General features: G+C 49.8%; 1 protein-coding gene across 12 annotated transcripts in view; it reads right to left on the bottom strand.

The window, feature by feature from the left end:
* Positions 1-17,374: 17,374 nt before the first annotated feature.
* Positions 17,375-24,381, bottom strand: part of MYCBP2 (MYC binding protein 2) — a 2,065,574-nt gene continuing 2,058,567 nt past the window's right edge. For 11 of the 12 annotated variants that reach the window (XM_086934832.1, XM_086934837.1, XM_086934835.1 and 8 more), the window contains one exon: positions 17,375-18,258. In XM_086934832.1, coding sequence (XP_086790958.1) covers positions 18,143-18,258 — 116 coding nt within the window. In that variant the 3' untranslated portion in view covers positions 17,375-18,142. The remainder of the gene's footprint in view (positions 18,259-24,381) is intronic. The other variant, XM_086934844.1, reaches the window with a different exon arrangement.

Raw genomic sequence — 24,381 nt, 5'->3', positions numbered from 1 at the left:
AGAAGGATGCAGGAGGCCATCAGCCCCAGAAGCCGCAGCGTCAACCTAACTGAGAGCCGGTATAAAGGCTGTAAGATTGGAATCAGAGCATGAATATCCCGAACCAACTGTTCGGGAGGATAAACCCGAAACTGCGCTGACTCGAGAACCGCTCCTATGAAGAGGAGCTTCTGAGAGGGGCACAGGTGTGACTTCGGCACATTGATGGAAAACCCCAGCTGGTGCAGGAGGTCTGCCGTTGTCTGGCGGTGGCTGACGACTGTCTGGGGCGAGCTCGCCTTCAACAACCAGTCGTCGGGGTAGGGGAAGACTGAAATCCCCAGCCTGCGCAGATGAGCTGCGACCACCGCCATCACCTTCGTGAACACCCGTGGGGCGCTGGTAAGGCCGAAGGGGAGCAGGGTAAACTGAAAGTGCTCGTGGCCTACCGTGAACCGCAGGTAGCGCCGGTGGGCCGGTAGGACGGAAATGTGGAAATAAGCGTCCTGCAAGTCCAACGCTACTACAGTCGAGGGCAGCTAAGACCTGAGCCAGTGCCAGCATCTTGAACTTCTCTTTCCGGAGGAAGCCGTTGACGTTCCGTACGTCCAAGATAGGGCGTAGGCCCCCTTTGCCCTTCTTGGGTACCAGAAAGTAGTGGGAGTAACAACCACACCACACCCACACCGGCTCAGGAACGAGCTCGATGGCCCCCTTGGCCAAGAGGGCCATAACTTCCTCTTGCAGAATTGCAAGTGGACCCCCGACACGCGGTGGTATTGTGATGGCATGGCTGGTGGGGTTGTCTCGAAGGGGAGGGAGTAGCCCCTTCGGACGATTTGCAACACCCACCTCTCCGAAGTGACAGTGCGCCAGTGGAAGTGGTGATGGTGAACCCTGCCCCCCCACTGGTGTCACATGGGCCTGAAAGCATGGACTAGGAGGTTTTAGAGGCGGAAGCTGCAGGGAGAAGGTGTGGACTGGCCTCGCCGTTGACCCCGACCGCCGCCACAGCAGTTTCCACGGCCGCCACCGCTCTGGATGTTAGTCTGCGGTGTGTGGCTGGCAGCACGTGTGGGAGCGCCCCTTCCTTGGCCACGAAAGAAGCGAAAGGCACCCGTTCGCTGGCACGGGCCGAGAGGCCCAGGGACTTGGCCGTAGCCCTGGAGTCCTTAAAGCGCTCAAGCGCATGGTCTGCCTTGTCACCGAAAAGGCGACGGCCATCGAACGGCATGTCCATAAGAGTGTTCTGGACATCGGCCGAAAAGTTGGCGGACCTCAACCGGGCGTGGCGACGAATCGCCACCGTCGTTGCTGTGAGAAGTTGGCCTGATATATGATGCTCACTAGTTCTAGTGATCACCTTGTATCAGTCCAAACAACCCTTATGGTGATTGGTTGTAAGTCAACCTTATAGACCAGCTATCCTAATGGTAGCATGGACAAAGCAGTCTTAGGCTAAACTCTTTTGGCATGTGAAGCCAGCTGTTTTACCACATATAACCCCTTGAATACCAAATGAAAGGACACCACAGAGGTAGTTATGAAAATAAACAAGATATTTATTAACATACACCTCTGAACTCTTTATGAGATCAGAGGGCTAAGCACATGACAAGACTCTTAAGAAAAATATGTTAAGTTGCATGAGTTACAATGTTGCCCTAGGGGCGCAACAAACCATATACTGAACAAGTGGTATAAGGAAGTCGATAGAAGGAATGGAGCTGTCCAGAGGCTGTAGGATCGCAAGGACTACACTATCCTAACTTTAGGTAGGTAATAGGAGGCCCACGGAACGCGTGTGCAGAGTGTGAACTCACACACGAGATGCGTAACAACGTCTATGGACAGTACAGTTCAAGAAAAAGGTGAGTACGGACAATCCTGACTAGTTAGGACTAAAACGACTGTTAATCTGGACACTAGAAGAGTCAATCTACCCTTGAGCACCGAAAGGCTCTGGTTACCTCACCCACGGGCTGCAGTGCATAGGTGCGAAGTCGTGTCGGGTTTCTGCGTTGAAGTCTATGGAGCCTGAAAGAAAAGATGCTGCAGGCGACCAGGAGGAAGATGTCCGGTGTGATCCAAGGGTGGATCAGGGAAGCTGAAGACCTGAAAGCAGAGGGGACAATGTTTAAAGTCTTTAGGGGGATAGTGAGTGTGTTTACAACAGTTCTTTATATCATCAGGCTGAATCCTTACTCATATAGATTGAGTCAAAGTCCATTTTTATGTAGAAAAAGGATCTTTATTGATTCTAGTAAAAACATGAACAGTCGACACGTGTTTCGCCCCTATGGCGATTTGCGCCAGGGCTTTTTCAAGCCTATTTACATATCAGTCTGCTCATTGCAGTTCTTCATCATTATTGTACTGTTTTCCAACAATCATCCGGTCTTTCAAAATATGAATTTGTAAGGGGAAATCCCTACGTTTCAAAGTCGGGAGCCTTTCGCGGAAGGAACCACCTACAGGCTCCCGACTTTGAAACTTAGGGATTTCCCCTTACAAATTCATATTTTGAAAGACCGGATGATGGTTGGAAAACAGTACAATAATGATGAAGAACTGCAATGAGCAGACTGATATGTAAATAGCCTTGAAAAAGCCCTGGCGCGAATCGCCATAGGGGGCGAAACACCTGTCCGCTGTTCATGTTTTTACTAGAATCAATAAAGATCCTTTTTCTACATAAAAATGGACTTCGACTCAATCTATATGAGTAAGGTTTCAGCCTGATGATATAAAGAACTGTTGTAAACACACTCACTATCCCCCTAAAGACTTTACTGTTTAAAACTCAAGAGGTCCAGAGTTTTTTTGAGTGTGTCCTTCTTACACAAAACTACGTGAAGACTGATATAGCCTTGGATTCTCCTTTGGACCACCTCTCCTTTCTAGAGACAATGTTTAAAGTCACTAGCCAGTGACTGGAGTGGAACCAGGAGGGAACCAGAGGCTGTCGTCGCCATCAGGTGAAGAATGGACGCTTGACTCTGCAGCCACGTGGACCAGGTGGTGTCTAAGACGACCAGGATGGAGTCACGAGCTATCCCACGCAGGCTCTCGCTGTTGGCGGTGTTGGATCCGGATTCGGCGTCAACAGGCCTTGGCAAAGGCAACCCACATGGTGAGTGGAATCGGCGTCTGGTGCGGACCAGGAGGGTCCGGGGTGCTTCTCCTTCACAGGGAAGCAAGGGCCAGTCTGAAGCAACCAGACCAGCGGTGTGGATTTCAAGGATCGTCGTCTAGGAGGCCACTAGCCAGCCGGCAAGTGACCAGACAATGCGTCGAGCAGCAATCAAGCAAAAGGGCCCCACACAGATCTCGTGGATGCTGGAGGGCTGATCTTCTGTGCAGGAGCTGCTCGGGGCTGGGGCTTCTCAATCCCCCAAAGCATTTCATCGAGGACACCTCAGAAGTCGTGCTGGAAGCGAAGTGCAGTTTCTTCAAGATGGCCGGTCCCACGTGTCTTGTCGCACCCACGGATCTCAGCTGTGCTGTACATGTAGGTAGAGGTCAGAGAGGTCTGGGAATCCGGGTCTCGTCGGGCTCTGAAGTCTGGATCCTCGAGGGAAGACGACAAAGGGAAGCCGCTGGACGCTTGATGGTGCCTGCTTGTGCAGGGTGGACACTCCTTGCCCACAAGGGAGATTTCTTCAGTCTTCCGTGGAGCATAACATCGAAGTCCAGAGTTTCTTCTTGTAAAGTTTCAATTCAGGATAATCTGATTTGGAATGGGACCAGCTCCTACCTTTATCCTGCTAAAGGGGGCTGTACTGTCACTAGGTCCCTCCTATGGGTGGGACCAGGAAGGGGGTGGTTACACCCACTATCCTTTGTGCGGTTTCGCACCAGAACTGGGGCTTGAGTGCCCCAGCAACTGGTTTGAACCGGTGTATGCACAGCGGCACCTTGTGTGCCCCAGGCATGTCTCATTCCTTTCAGGCCTGTCCTACCTAATACACAAAATCCTGTCTGGGGTGGTGCTAGCACCTCCCAAGGCAGGAAACCCTTTGTCCAGGCCTCCCTCGCTGGAAGGACTCCCAGCAGCAGGAGGTCAGAATTGTGTCTGGTGGAAGCATCCATTGTGTGATGCTGAGGCTTGAGTTTAACTTTAACCGGGGTTCACAGTTACTTACATGTCGTCTCCCTCTAGAAGGGTGGAATGCTACCACCGTCGCCAGAATTGGCGAGGGGGTAGTATTCCAATTCGTATGACACCTTACTCGACATGTTTTAATAATGCTATGCCAAAGTTAGCAATAACTGCGAGGATTATAATGCACTTAAGAGTATATGGTATAGCGTTATCATGGAAACAGCTAAAGGACTTGGTTCCGAAAGCTGCAGACAGGCTCAGCTCATGCTAGAGCACCATCTCACATAATTCCAAGCACTCTGCCTCCAGGATTGTTAAGGCCTGTGTAAGGATGACGCTGAGACAGGAACTGCAGTTAGGATGTTTATTCAAGAGAAGAGAGCCGTCCAGCATGAAGGACAGGAAGGGCAGCTGCAACTGCCAAACAGGGAACACAGGAGGAGAATGCACAGTACCAGAAGAACCCACTGGTGACATAGTGGAGTTCCAACAAGTATTGCGTAATACAGATCACCACACACCTCCCCCCTTTCTGAAAAAAAAAACAAGAAAAAAAAACTACAATGAATGGTAAATCATACATAGTCACGAAATCTGTTGGGTTTAACAATCAACCTAGAGCTTTTCCTTAAACCATCGTCAACTTGGATATTGGGGGTAGGAACAGTTGCACGAGAAGCACGAGAGGGATCTCTGGCAACCCGGGAGGTGCTCCACCAATTTCCATTTGACAATTTGACAGCATTTTTGCGAACTTCCACAACTTGTTGGGAATCAAGGAACTTTGAGAGACCTTTTTTAACAGTGACAGGGTTCTTAATCTTGACCCAGTCACCAGCATGAATACTATGAAAAGACTTCTTAACATGCTCCATGTCACAAGGCAGAGAACTGGAAGATTTCATGTTGGCACAATCCCATGCCAGTTCCAAGTCACAACCTTTGTGGAGACTTTTGACCATCCAAAAGGGAAAAGCTTGGGAAGAAGCTTTCCTTCCTCTCATCAACTCAAAGGGAGAGAAGCCTGTAGCAACATGTGGGGAAATTCTATAAGACCATACAAGATCTTTTACAGCTTGGAAAATGCAGCTATTGGAATTGAAGGCGGCCTGCACACATTCAACAATAACTCTATTGAACCTCTCGGTTTTGCCATTGCTCTGAGGGTGATACAAGGGAGTTCTAGTGTGTTTGATGCAACAGTTGTTCAAAAAGGCACTCATTTCCATGGAAATAAATTGAACCCCATTGTCGGTAAGGATTTCTTCTGGACAACCCTCCCTCAGAAAAATTTTAGTCAGGCAATCAATAACACTCTTTGAATTGGGGATATTGATAGGTTCAACCTCAACCCACCTGGAGAGATGATCGACGAGGACCAAGAAATACTTGGAAGTGTTGGGAAGGACATGGAATGGGCCCAGAAAGTCCAGGCCAATTTTTTGCCAAGCTCTGCTGGGTGGGGGAACAACAGAGTCACAAACACCTTCCAAAACAAGGACTTTGTCGCTGGAGTTACAGCGTGTGCAAAGTTTGACAGCATCTACAATTTGATTATCCATTCTTGGCCACCAGAAATTTGACCTGACATTTCTTTTGGTGATAGTGGCACCCAGATGACCAGAATGAGCATCGGCAATAATTTTATCTCGGTAAACAGAGGGAGGAATGAATTTATTGCCCCTAACAATTTTGCCACTTTCCAAGGAAAGTTCGGAATTGATTTTCCAATAAATTTGAAGCTCAGGGGAAAGGGATTTTTCCTTGGGCCAACCTTTCTGTATGAAAGAGACAACATCCTTAAGTACAGTATCATTCTCAACAGCATTAACCCAATCATTCTCAGCAAAGGAAATGGAAGTTTGTGAAATGTTGGCCACAAAGCACTCTTCAATTTCTGTTTCCCACTCATTTTCGTTAGGTTCTTGTATGGGTAACCTGGAAAGACAGTCAGCACGTTTGTTTTTGCCCCCAGGAATGTAAACAACTTTGAAGTTGTATTCCAAAAGTTTAGTGGAGAGTCTAGCCAACCGTGCGGTTGTGCGCTTGACATTTCTGCCGGAAAGAATGTCGACAAGAGGTCGGTGGTCGGTTTGAAGAACAAATGGTCTGCCCCATAAGTAAGATTTAAACTTTTCAACACTCCATGCGCAAGCCAGCAGTTCTTTTTCAATAACAGAATATTTGCGCTCGACAGGACGAAGAGTCCTGGAGGCAAACCCCACGGTAAATTCTTTGCCAAAGGCTAGTTGAGAAAGGACAGCTCCTAGGCCATATTCACAGGCGTCAACAGTGACAAAGGTTTCCCTGTTGCCATTGAAGGGCTGAAGAGCAGGAGCCTTGGTGATGTGTTCTTTGATGAGCTGGAAACCTTTCTCACACTCATCAGACCAGCTGAAGGTGGCACCTTTTTTGAGTAAAAGTCTAAAACACTCAGTGGTCTTGGCGTAGTCTCTCATGAATTTGGAGTAGAACTCACAGAGACCGAGGAAGGACAGAAGCTGCTCTTTATTAGAGGGAGCAGGAGCGTCAATGATACTCTTGACAAGACCTGGCCTGGGCTTAATACCACATTCCGAGATGGTATGGCCAAGGTATTCTACTTCCCTAGTTTTGAACACACATTTACTCTTTTGTAGGGTAACGCCTCTTTTTTCCAAGATGTTGAAAACTTGGTCAATGACTAGATTATGTTCGTGTTCAGTTGGGGTGAAGATGAGGATGTCATCCTGAAAGACAACAACATTAGAGAGTTCCTCAAACATTTCAGACATAATGCGCTGAAAAACAGCGGCGGCAGACGCCAACCCAAAAGGGAGGCGACGAAACTGAAAAACCCCATCAGGAGTTACAAAAGCGGTGAGATGTCGAGAGAGTGGGTGTAACTCAATCTGGTGGTAAGCCGCCTTTAAATCAAGTTTGGAGAACCAAGTAGATGAGCCTACTTTAGCTATCAGATCCTCAATGCGAGGGAGGGGAAAACCATCGACCCAGATAGCTTCATTGAGACTGCGTAAGTCCACACACATCCTGAGATCGCCAGACCTTTTTCTGGCAAGAACAATGGGAGAAAGCCATAAGGTGGATTCTACCTTTTCAATGATTTCTTGCTCGCAAAGCGACTTAAGGTGTTTGGACAAATCTTCTCTGATACTGAGGGGAACATTCCTCAGCTTGTGTTTGATTGGGGAAACACCATCTTTGACCTTGATAAAGTGTTGGAAGTTGGTGATCTTGCCTAAGCGATCTTCAAAAATTTTTCCATATTTGTGCTCCCAAAATTCACTATTGAAAATGTTGCAGATGGGGGAAGATGCAGGAGAAGAAAAATTGCACCCTTCAATGAATACAGGATTGGGTAGGCCGGGTTTAATGGTGACGCCAAATTCTGCCTGATGTATAAGCCCAAGAACATTGATACCACGTTTGGCAACATAGACCTTCCCCTTAATGGACTTGCCAAAAATGGAAATTTCAGCTAAGAAATAACCTAAAAGGTTGATTTTGCTTCCTTCAAAGGCCACAGAAAGGACATCTGGAGGAAGTAGACACTTATTTTGCCAAAAATGAGAATACTTATCATAGGAAACAATGGTGATGCGAGCACCAGTGTCTACCAGTAGTAAGATATGGTGACTGTCAATGGTGGCATCAACTTCAGGATCAGGGACGAGAAAGGTACGGCTGATGGTGTCATTATCTTTTACTACAACAACATATTCCTGATTGGTCACATCACATTCAGAATGTTCAGTAGAGAACTCAAGGGGATTGGAGTTTTGGAAGGAATCATTTTCACACATGACGCTGCGTACATTACCTCTTCGTCCTCTCATGCAGACCCTAGAAAAATGACCATTCTTCCCACATTGGGTGCATTGTTGATTGGCAGCAGGACAATTTTTAAAGTTGGAAGCATGATAAGAAGAGCCACATCTATAACAAAAAGTACTTTGATTAAATTGCCTATTGGGAGTGAAGGGTCTTCTAAAACTGGTGTTTCCCATTCTTTTGAAATAGCCACGAGAGTCGCGAGGAGTTGAAATGGGGGACTTGATGGGAAAGGGCACCTTGGTGGAAACAGCACTAGAAATGGAGGTATTGGAAAGAGAAACTTCCAATTGTTTTGAATCTTCTAAAGATGTTTCGATACTTTTGGCTATATCGATAGCTTTGTCAAGGGAGGGATCTTTGCAGGACAAAAGTTTCCCTTGGATTTGTTTGCAGGAGCAACGAGCAACAAGCTGGTCTCTGATAAGCTGAGAAGTGAAATTGTCAAATTCGCATTTAGATGCAAGAATTTTTAAAGCAGTAACAAAAGTATCAATGCTTTCTTCGGGCTTCTGAGCTCTAGTGAAGAATTTATAACGGTGTACAACCATATTTTTAGTTTTAACAAAATACTTGTCTAACTTAGCTATGGCTATTTCAAATTCATCGGGAGTTTCGCCAGTAGGTGGAACATAGACTGGTAGATGGTCAAAAACATTTTGCCCCTCAACGCCAAGATGATAGTACATTAGACTTTTTTTTCTTTCTGCACGGTATCTAAGACCATCAATTGCTCCTAAATAGGCCATAAAGGATCTCAACCAAAGTTTCCATTCTAGGGGAGGATCTCCAGGAGTCTGAAGAAAAGGGGCAGGAGGAGATACATTTTGCATTGCGAGATCTTCTATTTTTCCTTTAGGTTGACAGAATGAAATACAAAAGGGGAACAATAAAGTAACAGAAGGGAGAAAAAGGAAAAAAGAAGAAAAAAAAAAATGTTGTTGTAAATATGGTAGTTCAGATGCGTGCAGAAGCTGTGCACGTCAGCGTGTAGATAAAATACGTGCAGCAGCTGTGCACGTCAGCGTGTAGATAAAATACGTGCAGTAGCTGTGCACGTCAGCGTGTAGATGAAATACGTGCGGTAGCTGTGCACATCAGCGTGTAGATAAAATACGTGCGGTAGCTGTGCACGTCAGCGTGTAGATAAAATGCGTGCAGTAGCTGTGCACATCAGCGTGTAGATAAAATGCCTGCAGCAGCTGTGTGCATCCGCGTGTGGATAATAAATGTTTCGGTGTGCACGTCAGCGTGAGAAAGTAGGTTAATTTCCTTGTAAAATGTTTAAGCTGTGTGCTTGAGTAGCGCACGTTAGCGTAGAAAAGTATTCAAAGCTGTGCACATCAGCGTGTCAAGAGCTGTGTGCGTCGGTTGTGCGAAGAGATAAAGATGATGCAGATAAGGATAAAACGCGAAGCTCTTATGACGTTGCTGGCATAAAAAGCGTCTTGCTGGTTTCTAGGGAAACAATGACGTTTTGCCTTGCGTGCTGGCGCTGAACAACGTGCAGTTCTGGTTGCTGGGGAAACCAAGTGCGCGCTGACAAGGGGCGTCTCGCAGGTCGCGTGCTAGCGCTGAATGGACGAGGAGTTCTACAACGTCATCATTCAGTGGCGGAGCTTGAGGGTGAAAGAACAAGCAGCGAGGACGAACGCAGTGTCGAGCAGAAACACAGACAGCACTTGGAGGTGGTCGGAAAAGGAGTCGGAAGGCACAGGCACAGAGGCAGACAACGGAGGTAACAGGGAAAAGTCATACGTGGTGCTGGGAGGCGTGTTGATGGTACGAGGCAGTAGAACAGTGCGTAAGGAAGTGCGCAAGGCAGGTTTGATTGGAGCGCAGGACGAGGCGAAAAGTAGAAGTGGCTGCGACGGCTCTCTGGGATGGCAGGTGAGAATAATATGGGAGAAAGTACTCACAGTAAAGTAGATTGTAGATGTAGCAAAAGTTCATAGGTTCAAACCGTTTTGTTTGAAGATGATCTGTGAGTGGATCCAATAGCTGAGGAACAGCTGACCATCCTCGTCGTCAGTGTAAGGATGACGCTGAGACAGGAACTGCAGTTAGGATGTTTATTCAAGAGAAGAGAGCCGTCCAGCATGAAGGACAGGAAGGGCAGCTGCAACTGCCAAACAGGGAACACAGGAGGAGAATGCACAGTACCAGAAGAACCCACTGGTGACATAGTGGAGTTCCAACAAGTATTGCGTAATACAGATCACCACAGCCTGCCATAGGAGTGACTTATAGGTGGCTATGTGTCCATTTTAGTGTTAGATATAGGTATACTATATCTAAAGCAAAGGGTGATTACAACACCTTGCCCCAGCTGTTTGATCAGCCAGTTGTGTCAGATTTGGATGGCCAGCCAGGGGTGGCATAATACACGATGCAGCCCCTGGTAGGCCTTGGGTTCACTTATGCCCTGGGTACCTAAGGTACACTGTACAAGGACTTACAATAGTAACCCAATACCAATTGGTAAATGCACCTAAGGTACATGGATGTCAGTTTCGGGTTTATCCTCCCCCAAAAATTGTAAATTGTAAAATTGATACTTGCAAACAAACAGCGAGTCCAGGATATTCAGGCTATGATTCCGATCTTTCGACCGAAACTGCGTTGAATCCAGAACTGGTCCGATAAAAGGGAGCTTCTGAGAGAGACTCAAATGCGACTTTGGCACATTGATGGAGAACCCCAGCAAATGCAGGAGGTCAACCGTAGTGTGAAGGTGGGTCACGACTGCCTGGGGCGAGCCCTCCTTCAACAGCCAGTCGTCGAGGTAGGGTGAAGACTGACACCACTGACCTGCGCAGATGAGCTGCGACCACCGTCATCACTTTCGTGAACACCCAAGGGGTACTGGTAAGGCCGAAGGGGAGCACGGTAAACTGAAAATGCTCCTGTCCTACCGTGAACCGCAGATAACGCCGGTGGGCCGACAAGACGGGGATGTGAAAATATGCATCCAGCAAGTCCAACGCTACCATCAAGTCTCCAGGGTCGAGGGCAGCCAGGACCTGAGCCAGAGTCAACACAACATCTTGAACTTCCGGAGGAAGCTATTGATGTCCCTGAGGTCCAAGATGGGGCGCAAGCCCCCTTTGTCCATCTTGGGGACCAGAAACTAGTGGAGTAGCAACCATGTCCTACTTCTGGCCCAGGAACGAGCTCGATGGCCTCTTGGCCAAGAAGGCCACGACTTCCTGTTGGAGCAGCGCAAAGTTTGTGCCAGAACTCAGATACTGGGGGAGACTGTCAAACATGGTCCTTGACTAAGTGCCATTCCTCCATCCTCTCCTGATAAACACTGAATGCCTCACCATTCATTTCTAGCACATGCTTAAAGTGCTTTTAATACAAGAATCAAGCAGAAGAGTGGAAGGGGTGGATTATTTTTTATTTAATAACAAATGCTTCTCTTCCGTGCCTTACCTCTACTGCTGTTTCATTCTCTGAGGCCCAAATGTAGGGACTGCATTTATGATTTAAGAAGTTATATCAATTGCAGCACTTGTGAAAAAGTTAGAATTCCGTCCATTAAAAATAATGCAAAACAAGATGAGAGAAGTGTTCCCATAAAAAAATCACATTTTCATGATATTCTTGACCCAACAAGATCATAACATAAAACTGTCTATTTTTCTACACTGTGTCACAGATGATCGTTTTTCAAGCTCAGCATGTTCCAGTGGTCCTTAACCTGAACTGGGGGTTGTCGGAGGGGCTAGATTACGTGTCCTATTTGCAGGGAGCAGAAGGTTGTCCTTAGGAGAGTGAGATTGCTGGAAAGGAGACCTGTAGATTCCTCAACCAATTCACAAATTTCTCTGAAAACTAGAATCAATTTGAACAGGTTCCAGGGAAGATGTTCCTTTAAAAGGTAAAATAAACATCATAGAAATGCTAAGAAGATTATTTTGAGAAAATATATATAAGGTAACAAAGAACATAAATGTTTGTAAATAATGTATTTGATAATGTGTTCCCACAACCCTTCACCCCTGGACATTAAGCATTTTAGTGTCCACAATTATAAAATATTATCTGAAAGAGACACGTTAGTGATAGATTCCTTACCTTAGAATATCCCCAGGCGTCAGACTGGATCCGGAAAGTTTTGCGTAGCAGTACCCTTGCGCGTCGGCAGGCGTCGTCTGCGGCTCCGCGTCCGTCGTGGGCGCCGTGATGACTTCGTCGGAGTACTTAGACGCCGCCTCCGCGTGCTGACGTCAGTTCTTAGCCACAGCTTTTCCGCGCCAGAAGCGCAGAGCCATGACAAAAACCGACACTGGTGCCAAGAAACTAGGGCCCTGAAAGGGGATGACCTTAACCCTAGATATCGGTTCGCAGACGGGGAGGATGGGTGGGTCGGTAAGGAATCTATCACTAACTAATGTCTCTTACAGATATATCGTTACACAAGTAGTAACTTGTGCATCTGAAAGAGACACGTTAGTGATAGATTCCTTACCTTAGAATAGATACCCCAGCAATACCATCCCCGTGGTGGTGGGTCTGCGAACCAACATTTACACCAGAAAGTCCTGGAGAACGGAGCGGCCAAAGTAGCCGTCTCTCCGGACTTGACTGTCCAGGCAGTAGTGCCTAGCAAACGTGTGCAACGAGGCCCACGTAGCTGCCTGGCAAATGTCCTGCAAGGGCACACCTCGGCCCAAGGCAGTTGTAGTGGCCGTGGCTCGAGGGGAATGAGCCCGCAGCCCAACAGGTGGTTCCTTCTTAGCCAAGGAGTAACACGCCTGGATGCACATGATAATCCATCGAGAGATGGTCCTCTTGTGCACCGCTTTCCCTTTCTTAGCGCCCGCGTACCTAACAAAGAGTTGATCATCCACCCGGAACTGGCGTGTTCGATCCAGATAGAATGAGAGCGCACGTTTTGGGTCCAGACGGTGGAGCCTCTACTCCTCTCTCTCGAGGGGTGCGGAGGCGGAAAGAAGGTGGGCAATGTGATGGACTGCCCAATGTGGAAGGCCGTGACCACCTTTGGCAAGAAGGAGGGCCTAGTCCTCAAAACAACCTTGTCCGGATGGACTGACAGGAAAGGAGGCTTGTAAGAGAGGGCCTGGAGCTCACTCACTCTCCTGGCAGAGGTGATGGCCACCAGGAAGGCAGTCTTCGAAGAAAGAAGGCGAAGTGGACAGTTATGAAGTGGCTCAAAGGGAGCGCACATCAGAAAGGTTAGAACTAGGTTCAAGTCCCACTGAGGCATCACGAAAGGAACAGGAGGAAAGGTATGAGTGATGCCTTTCAGAAATCTGTTTACAATAGGGGACTTGAACAAAGAAGGTTGGTCAGGCAGCCTCAGAAAGGCTGAAAGAGCCGAAAGATAGCCCTTGATAGTGCCCAGAGCAGAGCCCTGCTGGGAAAGAGAAAGAAGGAAGAGAAGAACCTCAGAGAGAGGGGCATTGAGGGGATCCACAGCCTTTGCTGTGCACCATGCCACAAATCTGTTCCACCTGCAGGCGTATACCGTTTTTGTGGAGGGACGCCTGGCTGCCAGAATGATGTTGCAAACTTCAGGAGGCAAGTCAAATGGCCTCAACTGTCGCCGCTCAATCTCCAAGCATAGAGGTGGAGACTGGACAGGTTCGGGTGGAGGACCGTCCCCTGCTGCTGCGACAGAAGGTCCTCCTGAAGAGGCAGACGAATCGGGGGATCGACTGACATGCTGAGTAGCTCGGGATACCAGTACCTTCGTGCCCAGTCCGGAGCCACAAGGATGACTTGTGCCCGGTCGCGCTTGATCTTCTTCAGCACTCTGGGCAGAAGAGGTATGGGCGGAAAGGCGTACAACAGACCGCAGCTCCACTCGCGACGAAAAGCGTCTCCAAGCGAGTGCCGTCTTGGAAATTCCAACGCGCAGAACTGATGACATTGCGCGTTCTCTTCGGTGGCGAATAGATCTAACCAAGGCTCTCCCCATCGCAGAAAGAGGCCTTGCGCCACGTCCGAGTTCAGACGCCATTCGTGATCCATCGAGCACCGACGGCTGAGTTCGTCCGCCCTGGCGTTCAGAGAACCGGCCAGGTGTTGAACCACCAGAGTCACGCCCTGATGTTCCAGCCATTGCCAGAGACGCAGAGCCTCCTGGCAAAGGGTCCACGACCCCACTCCGCCTTGTTTGTTGCAGTACCACATGGCGGTGGTGTTGTCGGTGAACACCTGCACTGCACTCCCTCGGACAGACGGGAGGAATGCTTTCAGTGCCAGACGAATCGCCCGCAGCTCCAAAAGGTTGATATGGAGCCGGGATTCCGCCGGAGACCAGAGTCCTCTGATCTCCGCCTCTCCCAAGTGACCTCCCCAGCCCTGGAGGGACGCGTCCGTCACAACTACGTGCTCTGGTTGGGGAAGGGAGAGGGACCTGCCGCTGACCCAATCGCCGTCCGTGAGCCACCACTGCAGCTGTCTCGCAGTGCCCTCCGAGATCAGGACATGGTCGGACAGGTTGCCCCGGTGCTGGGCCCACTGAAACTTCAGGTCCCACTGCAGAGCCCGCATCCGCCACCGTGCGTGATGCACCAGAAGGATGCAGGAGGCCATCAGCCCCAGAAGCCGCAGCGTCAACCTGACCGAAACCCGGGATAACGGCTGGAAGACCGGAATCAGAGCCTGTATATCCCGGACCCGCTGTTGGGGCGGGTAAACCCGAAACTGCGCCGAGTCGAGAACTGCTCCGATGAAAAGGAGCTTCTGAGAGGGGCACAGGTGTGACTTCGGCACATTGATGGAAAATCCCAGCAGGTGCAGGAGATCCGCCGTAGTCTGGAGGTGGCTGACGACTGTCTGGGGCGAGCCCGCCTTCAACAACCAGTCGTCGAGGTAGGGGAAGACTGACACCCCTAACCTGCGCAGATGAGCTGCGACCACGGCCATCACCTTCGTGAACACCCGTGGGGCGCTGGTAAGGCCGAAGGGGAGCACGGTAAACTGAAAGTGCTTGTGGCCTACCGTGAACCGCAGGTAACGCCGGTGGGCCGGCAGGACGGGGATGTGGAAGAATGCGTCCTGCAAGTCCAACGCTACCATCCAGTCTCCTGGGTCTAGGGCAGCTAAGACCTGAGCCAGTGTCAGCATTTTGAACTTCTCCTTCCGGAGGAAGCCGTTGACGTTCCTCAGATCCAAGATAGGGCGTAGGCCCCCTTTTCCATTCTTGGGTACCAGAAAGTAGTGGGAGTAGCAACCACAACCTACTTCTGGCCCAGGAACGCGCTCGATGGCCCCCTTGGCCAAGAGGGCCGAAACTTCCTCCTGCAGGAGACGCAAATGATCCCCCGATACACGGTGGTGTTGCAGTGGCATGGCTTGAGGGGTCGTCTCGAAGGGGAGGGAGTAGCCCCTTCGGACAATCTGCAGCACCCACCTGTCCGAAGTGACTGTGCGCCAGTGAGAAAGGTGATGGCGGACCCTGCCTCCCACTGGCGTCACATGGGCCGAAAAGCACAGACTAGGAGGGTTTTGAGGTGGATGCTGCGGGGGCAGGTGTGGACTGGCTCCGCTTGTTCCCCCGCCCGCCTCCACGGCGGTTACCACGGCCGCGCTGGACGACAGTTTGCGGCGAGTGGCTGGCGGCACGTGTGGGGACGCCCCTTCCTTGGCCACGAAAGGAGCGAAAGGCACCCATTTGCTGGCGCGGGGCCGAGAGGCCCAAGGACTTGGCCGTAGCCCTGGAGTCCTTAAAGCGCTCAAACGCGTGGTCTGCCTTGTCGCCAGAGGCGACGGCATCAAACGGCATGTCCATGAGGGTATTCTGGACGTCTGCCGAGAAGTTGGCGGATCTCAGCCAGGCGTGGCGTCGTATCGCCACCGTCGTAGCCATCGCTCTACCCAGCGAGTCAGTAGTATCCAGTCCGCACCTGATGGAATACTTCGCTGCATCCCGGCCCTCCACTAGGGCTTGGCCGAGTTTGGCCCGTACCTCCAACGGGCACTCTGGCAGCACTTCCGCCACCGTTTCCCACAGAGAGTGGGTGTAACGGCCCAAGAGGCATGCGGTGTTGGAAGACCGCAGTCCACAGCTAAGGGACGAGAACACTTTCTTGCCATAGGCCTCGTACCTCTTGGATTTCCGATCGGGGGGAGCCGTCGGGAATGCGGTCTGGGAGTTAGAGGCCTGGATAACCAGGCTCTCGGGGGTGGGGTGGGTGGACAGGAAACAGGGGTCGCCCGGAGCCGGGCGGTGGCGCCTGGCCACGTTCCGATCTACAGGCGAACCTGTAGCGGGCCTGGACCAAGTGCCCAAAAGAACGTCCGTCAAGGCCTCATTAAACGGCAGCAGAGGCTCCGCGGAGCATGACTGCGGCTTAAAGACCTCAGTGAGGAGGTTAGTCCTCATGGCCGCGACGGGGAGCTCAAGGCCCAAGGCCTTGGCAGCCCTCATCAGCACCACACTATAAGTCGCTCCCTCCTCCGAAGCCACGGTAAGAGGAGAGACGAATCCAGTCTCTGGAGAGGTCTCCAGGCCACTGGCCTCCCCAAGATCTCCTGCCCAGTCCATGTTAGACTGACACTCCCTTGTCAGAGGGTCCTCAGACCCCTCCCAATACTCCTCTTCCCCCATCTCCTGAGACTCAGGGTCATGAGCGAATGAGGACGGTTCATAGAACTGAAAGTCCCCAAACGGCGTTGAGATCGGCGCCGATAGGCGCCGTCCCGACGTCGGAACCGAGTGAGAGGAGGCATCGGGGACGGCGCCGGCCGGGGCCGACGCCGGAGGGGACACCATAGGGACCGGGACCTCACACGGCGCGGGGCCGACTGGCGGATCTCGAGTCGCCTGCGGGACCGCTCCCGCAAATACATCAGGCACAAGCGGTGGGGATCCGTGACCGACATGGTACGGTCGCACTCGTCGCAATGCTTGAAGCCGGGCATCCCTAACGGCACCGTCGGAGTCGTGAAGACTTCGAAAAGGGATCAAAAGATCACAAAAAGGTTAGTCAAAAAGTGACTAGGGAACTACTCTTTCCAGATCTGCGCTGGCTGGCGCGGAAAAAAGAAGAACTGACGTCAGCACGCGGAGGCAGCATCTAAGTACTCCGACGACGTCATCACGGCGCCCACGACGCCTACGACGGACGCGGAGCCGCAGACGACGCCTGCCGACGCGCAAGGGTACTGCTACGCAAAACTTTCCGGATCCAGTCTGACGCCTGGGGATATTCTAAGGTAAGGAATCTATCACTAACGTCTCTTTCAGATATAAATGTTTTACAAATATTAAAGCTATGTCTACCAAAAGTCTCTGATATTTAATGAAAACTACCATAAAACAGAATTCATTAAAACGCAAAAAAGAAAAACAAATCACCATGAATAAAATGTAATACATTTTCTATAAAGTGTCACAGTTCTAAGTCCGATTATAATCTGTGTTCAGGATGTACATACTCGGTAAATAATCTGTATAAACAAATAGTCCACAAAATGGGATTTCTTGTCAAATAACATGATTTATTTTTAAGCCATTTCTCTTAAATAAAATCCTTAACATCCACCAGACTTCTCACTGTATAAAAATGTACAGTGGCTTTATTAACATGTACATTCCATTATGTTTACAGCTGCAAGATATGAGGCACACTCAGTATTGCACTTCATTAAAATTTCGGGCTCAAACATAACCCAGAAGTTCAAATGAAATTGCTGTTGTAATAATTCTTATACAGGACAAACATTTATATCTTTATATACAGCGCAATACCTGTTACATTTATATGCCTTCCTAACACAATTTTCTTTTATAACAGTCTAGGAAATTTTTCCAGGATACAACTTTCTTCCCCACCCGTGATGCAGATACAATTGTACAAAATCCAATATACATTAATCAATGATTTTTTTTCCTCCTCTTTGAAGACCAGCATGGCTTCTTATACTCCTTGGACACGAAGACCCTACCCCAACTTATGTTTAGATCCGTCATTTGTAAGGGCCCAATGCTTCATAGCCGAGGACTGTAATGGCCACATGCAAACACCTCACAAGAGTCAATGTTTTATTTAAGAAAAAGAGGGGTCTTCCTTTCAGCAAGAATCATGTACATGGTATTTGGCATCGCTCTTGCACTCTGCACTGCTCCGAGGCTTGGGCTGCGACGTGGTCCCATCCTCACTCTGCTCGCGGTGCAGATTCCACTGGGCGCCACAGGGCCACTGCTTTGATCTGTTTCTCCAGCTTGCATTCTTAAACAACACAAGTCTAAAATGTATGGGCATTTCTGCAAACTCCACAGCCCAGGGCAAATTCCTCACCAGTTGGTGGGTGGACAACATGAAGCGGACACTCCGTTCCTTCAAGTTGTTTGCCTTTGGGACCTGCAATATAAATATGGAGCATAATGAATATAAAAGGAAATGGGCACTCTTTTCTATAATTGTCAATGTTTTACAGAAAATACCACTCGGGATACAATGCTAGATTGCTACACTTGTGATAAGAGGCAATACTAATAAGGGTCACTGCAATTAGCTCTCCACCTACAAACATGCTGTATTTAAACCGTTGTTTTATGGGAATACATAGCTTTAGTGCCTCATGTTCACAATATCAAACAGAAGATAACTAACTTTTAGGTTCAACATCTTTTGTTTAGTTTGATAAACGTCAAATATGTATAGCATCAATGTATTAAAATGTATAGGCAAGGCATTACAAGCATGCACCACCAGAATAAGGCATCCGCGGACCGTTGTGATTCAAAATGATTTAGCTATGAATTTCGTAAAGCACCCACTGTGGAACATCTTTGACTCCCTGTCCTGAGAAAAGTAACGAAGAGCAGGAGGATCAGAATTCAGTTAAGAACCGTGGAACATATGCAGAGAATTCACAACAGCATTCCTTCTGCAGCGAGAAATAGTGTGCAGTACATGCCACAGTTACCCCACTTGCTCACATATAGCATTTAACACTTTCGCCGCGGCGCGAATTCAGCCGTGGCGTGGGCGGGGCTAGGGAGTGGGCGTGGCGCTCCCTTACTCATGACTCACGGGCGGCTTGTGCTCATGACGGCGTGGAGCAGTCATGACCCCGCCCACTAACAAATTCGCCTGCACAGGCGGGGAATTAGTGCCGCGTAGGCGGAGCGTGGGCGAGCGGCAGTTGCATGATGGCTCCACGCTGTTATGAGCACACGGCACCCGTGGCTCATGACTGCGTGGAGCCGTCATGAGCATTAAAAGGGTTCAAGACATCTCGACAGGGAGTTGCTACAGAAAAGGAAGCAGGCAAGAATGTGGAAATGTGATTCTGTAGAAGTGTAATAGGACTACAAAGACAGGGCACTGGCAGCGCCGCAACTTGGAAATTAAATATAAAGAGGGGGGATGTGTGGAAAGGGGAACGCAGTGCATTTCGGTATAGAGCCCTTCCCCCTCCACCCCAGGGTGTTTCTAGACCAGCAGATGGGTGATGGTGGGTTTAAACACTCCCAAGTCACAAAAGTAGTAATGTGGATTATTGGGCAATCACAGGGGGAAGGGTCACTGACCAGGACTTCGAGGTGAAGGAAGGCTTCTCTAAGATGGCCATATATGGGTCAGTAAGAACCTCACTGAAAGGAAGCAGTGGGTCATGTTGTCAGGTGGGCTCCCAACTGTCAATGAGCTTATTGATCTTCAATATCTTCACGAATATAGTTCAGCCGGCAATTCCTCAACATCCCTCTTCAGAAATTTACTGAAGCAGCTGAATCGGGAGAGAAAAGACTCCTTGTGCATGTCCTACATTCTAGCATTCTAAAAGACTTCATCTTCAAGATTTTCCACAGCAAAAGCCAGCTTAACCCTTGACAAACTAGTTACTTACCTTCGGTAACAATATATCTGTAAGAGACATAGATCAGTTAGAGATTCCTTACCTTTAGAATTATCCCCAGGCGTCAGACTGGATCCGGAGAATTTTTTCGTCAGCAGTACCCCTGCGCGTAGAAAGGTGGTGTCGGTCGGCTCCGCGTCCGACGTTGGTGTCGTGGTCGCTGTGATGATGCCGAGGTAGCTACTCAAGACGCCGCCCTCGCACGCGGTCAGTTCTTTTACACGACATTTCACGCCAGAAACGCAGTCATGAAAGACACTGACAGTTTGAAGAACAGACCCTGTGCACACGCAAGTGTAGTTTGTAGTCCTGGAGTTTGGACCTGCGGATATGCTGAGAGAAAGGGTTTTCGTAAAGGTTTCAAAGATGCCAAATACAAAGGTTCAGGTGGTTGAAAAATATTTATAAATCAAATGTTGGTCAGTACAGAAATAGTAGCCAAGTCGTGTTTCGTCACACCGTGAAGGAGATGTGACTCATCAGGGCTGAAAAGCTACGGTGCTGTATTTAGGGGTCGTAGTGGCAGAACTGAAAGGACGCCTGCCACGTGCGGAGCTTTTTGATTTCCTATACTCATAAGTGCCGTACGTCGTACGCACCTCGCACGCAGTATAGGAAATCAAAAAGCTCCGCTCATCTGAAGGGAGCTGAAGTCAAAGACGAGTGCGTCCCGATCTTCATGTGGTGTCTAGGTCATGAGGAGCGCACCCGAACCGTGCGTTCGTAAGGCGTGCGAGGTCCGGATGATGGACTCCATCATCCGGACCTCACTCTTCTTTGACTTCAGCTCCCTTGCACGTGGCAGGCGTCCTTTCAGTTCTGCCACTACGACCCCTAAATACAGCACCGTAGCTTTTCAGCCCTGATGAGTCACATCTCCTTCACGGTGTGACGAAACACGTGTCGACTTGGCTACTATTTCTGTACTGACCAACATTTGATTTATAAATATTTTTCAACCACCTGAACCTTTGTATTTGGCATCTTTGAAACACTTTCTCTCAGCATATCCGCAGGTCCTAACTCCAGGACTACAAACTACACTTGCGTGTGCACAGGATCTTTTGGTGTAGGCCTCCCAACACTTTCTCAGGGGTTGTTTTTTTCCTTTGGGTTTGTGTTTCCCTGTCCTGTTCTGCACCGCGTGCCCTCTGCACTAACATTTAATAAACAAGATCAAACTGCACTGAGCGCCATTACTTCCTGCTCCCTAAACTCAAAACCCATTCTTTTCCAAAAATGAAAGACACTGACCACTGGTGCCCTGAAATGGATTGCCTGACCCTAGAAGTCAATTCGCAGAACGGGGATGTTGGGTGGGGCGGTAAGGAATCTATAACTAATCTATGTCTCTCACAGATGTATTGTTACCGAAGGTAAGTAACTTGCTTATCTGAAAGAGACAATTAGTTATAGATTCCTTACCTTTAGAATAGATGTACAAGTTACTGACCTTCGGTAACAGTGTATCTGAGACGATTCTAGCCGCAGACTCCTTAACGTAGAATTATCCCCAGGAGTGAGACTGGATCCGGAAAATTTTCTTTGCCACAGCATCTCTGCGCACCAGAGGGGGTACCACGTGAATCTGCCCTGACGTCGTCCGCGGGCATGACGTCAGCGAGGTCACATAAGCCTCACCCCGGCGCGCTGACATGAGTTTACTTCTGAGAGCTTTTCCGCTACAACGCAGAGCCATCACAAACCAAACTGTGGAGAGTATGGTAACTATGCGAAAAAGCAGTGAAAATAGAAAAGGGAGGAAACAAAATGAGAGGAACAGTACCATTTGGAAAAGTGCTAGGCACTAAGGTACTGAAAGCCACCGCAGGGAAAGAGCAGAGTACTGCTCTGAGGAGCAACCTTGCAAGCTACGGCGACATCCTCCCTGGAGGCAGAAGAACATGTGAGGAACATCATAGCAGACAAAGAGAGTCTGCAATCACAACCCACAACAGTGAAGGGCAAAAAGTCAGGAACAGATGAGTAACAGCAAATTACCATATGACCACACCAACAAGGAGAGGTGCGTTCTCTGTAAGAACAAGGGTCGAGACACAACCACAAGACCCCAATTCAGAGGACTGCAGAGGAGTTAAAAGTTCAAGCAATGAAAAAGGGCCTGAGCAGGCCCCACACTTGAAGACCAGGGTGCAGGGACGCAGAAGTACCCATGGGCCACCCAACCAATCACCAGAAGGAAGGAGTGAATCAAACAAACAGAACGAGCATCCCACTAGGGTGGAAGGGAAAGAGGGCATTTGCAGAAGACAAAAAACACTCAGAGGCAGGCAAGTGCAGAAGAATAAGCTGAAGGTCCTCACAAAATGGGGAGGAAGGGCGGGTCGTGAAGGAATCTGCGGCTGGAATCGTCCCTACCAGATACACCGTAACCGAAGGTAAGTAAGTTGTACATCTGATAGAGACTACTAGCCGCAGATTCCTTAACGTAGAATAGATACCCTAGCCATACCCAGAAGGGAGGAGGGCCTGCGAGAGAGCCTCACAGTAGGAAAAGACACAGAGCCCCAGCAGGGGATATGCAATGGAAACAAGAAGGTGGCCCGACCCCCACCAAGCAGAAGGAAGCAAGGACTAGGCGAGGAGAGGCCAGAACACCCCCAGTCCAACCAAGGTATCAGAGACCTCCACCAGAAAGCCCCGGAGGGATGGACAACGGCAGAGGAGTACAGAGGAGAAAGAGTCACCCCAAATTCTAAGGAAAAGAGGTAGAAATGGGGCAAGGCCCTCCACAGGAGAACACACAAAAGTGAAGAGGACAGCAGAACCGGCCTCAGCCACGAGTCAGTGGGCAAGCCAGGAATGGTGCCACAGTCAAGAAAGGCAGGCGAGCGAAGAAGTAGGCCCGTAAGACTCCAGCAAAACAAGGGCCAGGGCACAAGGGTCCCCACTAGGACCCACATCTGTGGACCAGAAGAGCAGGCGCACACCGCCGGCAGCAGGCCAGAACCAAGAAGCCGAGCACCCAAATCAAGCTGACCGCAAAGCGAAGGCCAGGGAAATCTAGAACAACCCCAATAGGGAGGCTGTTCCAGACAAACCGGACCCACAAAAAGAAGTGGGGCCAGCCAGAGGCCAGGAGGAGAATTACAGAGGACGGACAAGGTCGTCCACCAGAACACAGGAAGGACCAGGAAATCTACCCCCCCTGGACACCAAACAGAGGACCAGGCCAAAATGCCAGACAAAAAGGGAAGGCGGAAACACCACAACACAACGCCGCGGCCGGCATGTCAAAGCCGGACCAGCGATGTAGTGGATACAGAAAAGGACAGAACCTGGAGCAGCACAAGCTACGCCCAGACAAGAGTCAAAGAAACCACATTAGCGGCATACAGGAAAGCCAGGAAAGGCGAGGAACCCGCAAGGGAGTCCACACCCACCCAGTGTAGGTCAGAGTTATCCAATGGCTAACAGGACCCCATATTGTGTAAGACACGTCCCAAAGAAAATATGGGAACCACTCTTAGGGAAAAATCCTGCATCAGAGAACAAGAACACTAAGACCTGCGGTTAGAACCACAGACGGCTTATCAATCAGCCCAAAATACACAATTGCCAGAGGGGGCTGAACCAACAGCCAACAGAAGAGAGGGGGGTCAACCTAGGGACCCCGAAGGCACGTCAAACCACACAGAACATACAAACGGGCCACTAAACACACAAGATTCCAGGAAGAAGGTGGGATAACACATCCCATCAAGCCCCCGAGGAGCAACAAACCAGCTTACGGAGGGGGAGGGGGGCGAAGTCCCGCAATGAGACGCTGAATGGCAGAGTCTGCATGAGTGTTAAACAAAAGAACCCCATCAAAGGGCAAGTCGACCAGACGCTCCCAAATATTCTCAGGAAAAACACCATTCCGCAACCAAGCATGATGACGGAGAGCCACAGAACTGGCCATAGCACGGCCGAGAGCATCCGCAACATCCAAGGCAGCACGGAGAATAAACACGGCCAACTCCCTACCATTTAACACATGGTGCCGTAGATCAGCACGGGCACCTTTTGTGGGAGACGGGAGACCAAAGTGACTCCACAGAATCCCACAGGCTGGAGGTAGCCCTTGCCAACACACAAAGAGTGTAGATCGCTCGCAAAGCAGCAGTGGAGGAAGCAAAGATGCTACGGCCCCACGAATCCAACCACTGGGCCTCCAGTGACGGAGAAAGGCAGTCTGGGTCGTGCGGAGCAGGACCGTGGCGATGGAGGAGCGACTGAGGCACCGGATCACCCATGGCAGGACGCCCCCAAGTCCCCAGAAGAGAGTTGTGGAGTGAAACTTCGAATGGAAGGAGCAGCTTGCGCCCACCAGAGCCCTGGGACTTCCAACAGATGGTCCGTAGGGAATGGGGTGATGTGGTCACCCATTCGCAAAATGCCAGCGGCCGTGGAAATAGCTCAAACAAAGGCAACACTGCCGTCCGTAGGGCGCCGCGGGGAAGAAAGCAATTCCTCAGTGGGCGACGGCTGTAAACTAAGCTGTCCGTCCCCAAGTCCAGCTGGAAGAAGAAGAGGCCAGCCCCTGAATGGAGGAGGAACCACGGATGAGTGGGAGACCTGAGGGGACCCGGGGAAGGTGGAGAAGCCGGCGGAGCTGC

Source organism: Lissotriton vulgaris, chromosome 8, assembly GCF_964263255.1.
Source record: "Lissotriton vulgaris chromosome 8, aLisVul1.2, whole genome shotgun sequence".
Classification (NCBI taxonomy): domain Eukaryota; kingdom Metazoa; phylum Chordata; class Amphibia; order Caudata; family Salamandridae; genus Lissotriton; species Lissotriton vulgaris.
The sequence above is the reverse complement of the archived record's forward strand: the minus strand, read 5'-3'. Positions and strand labels throughout refer to the sequence as shown.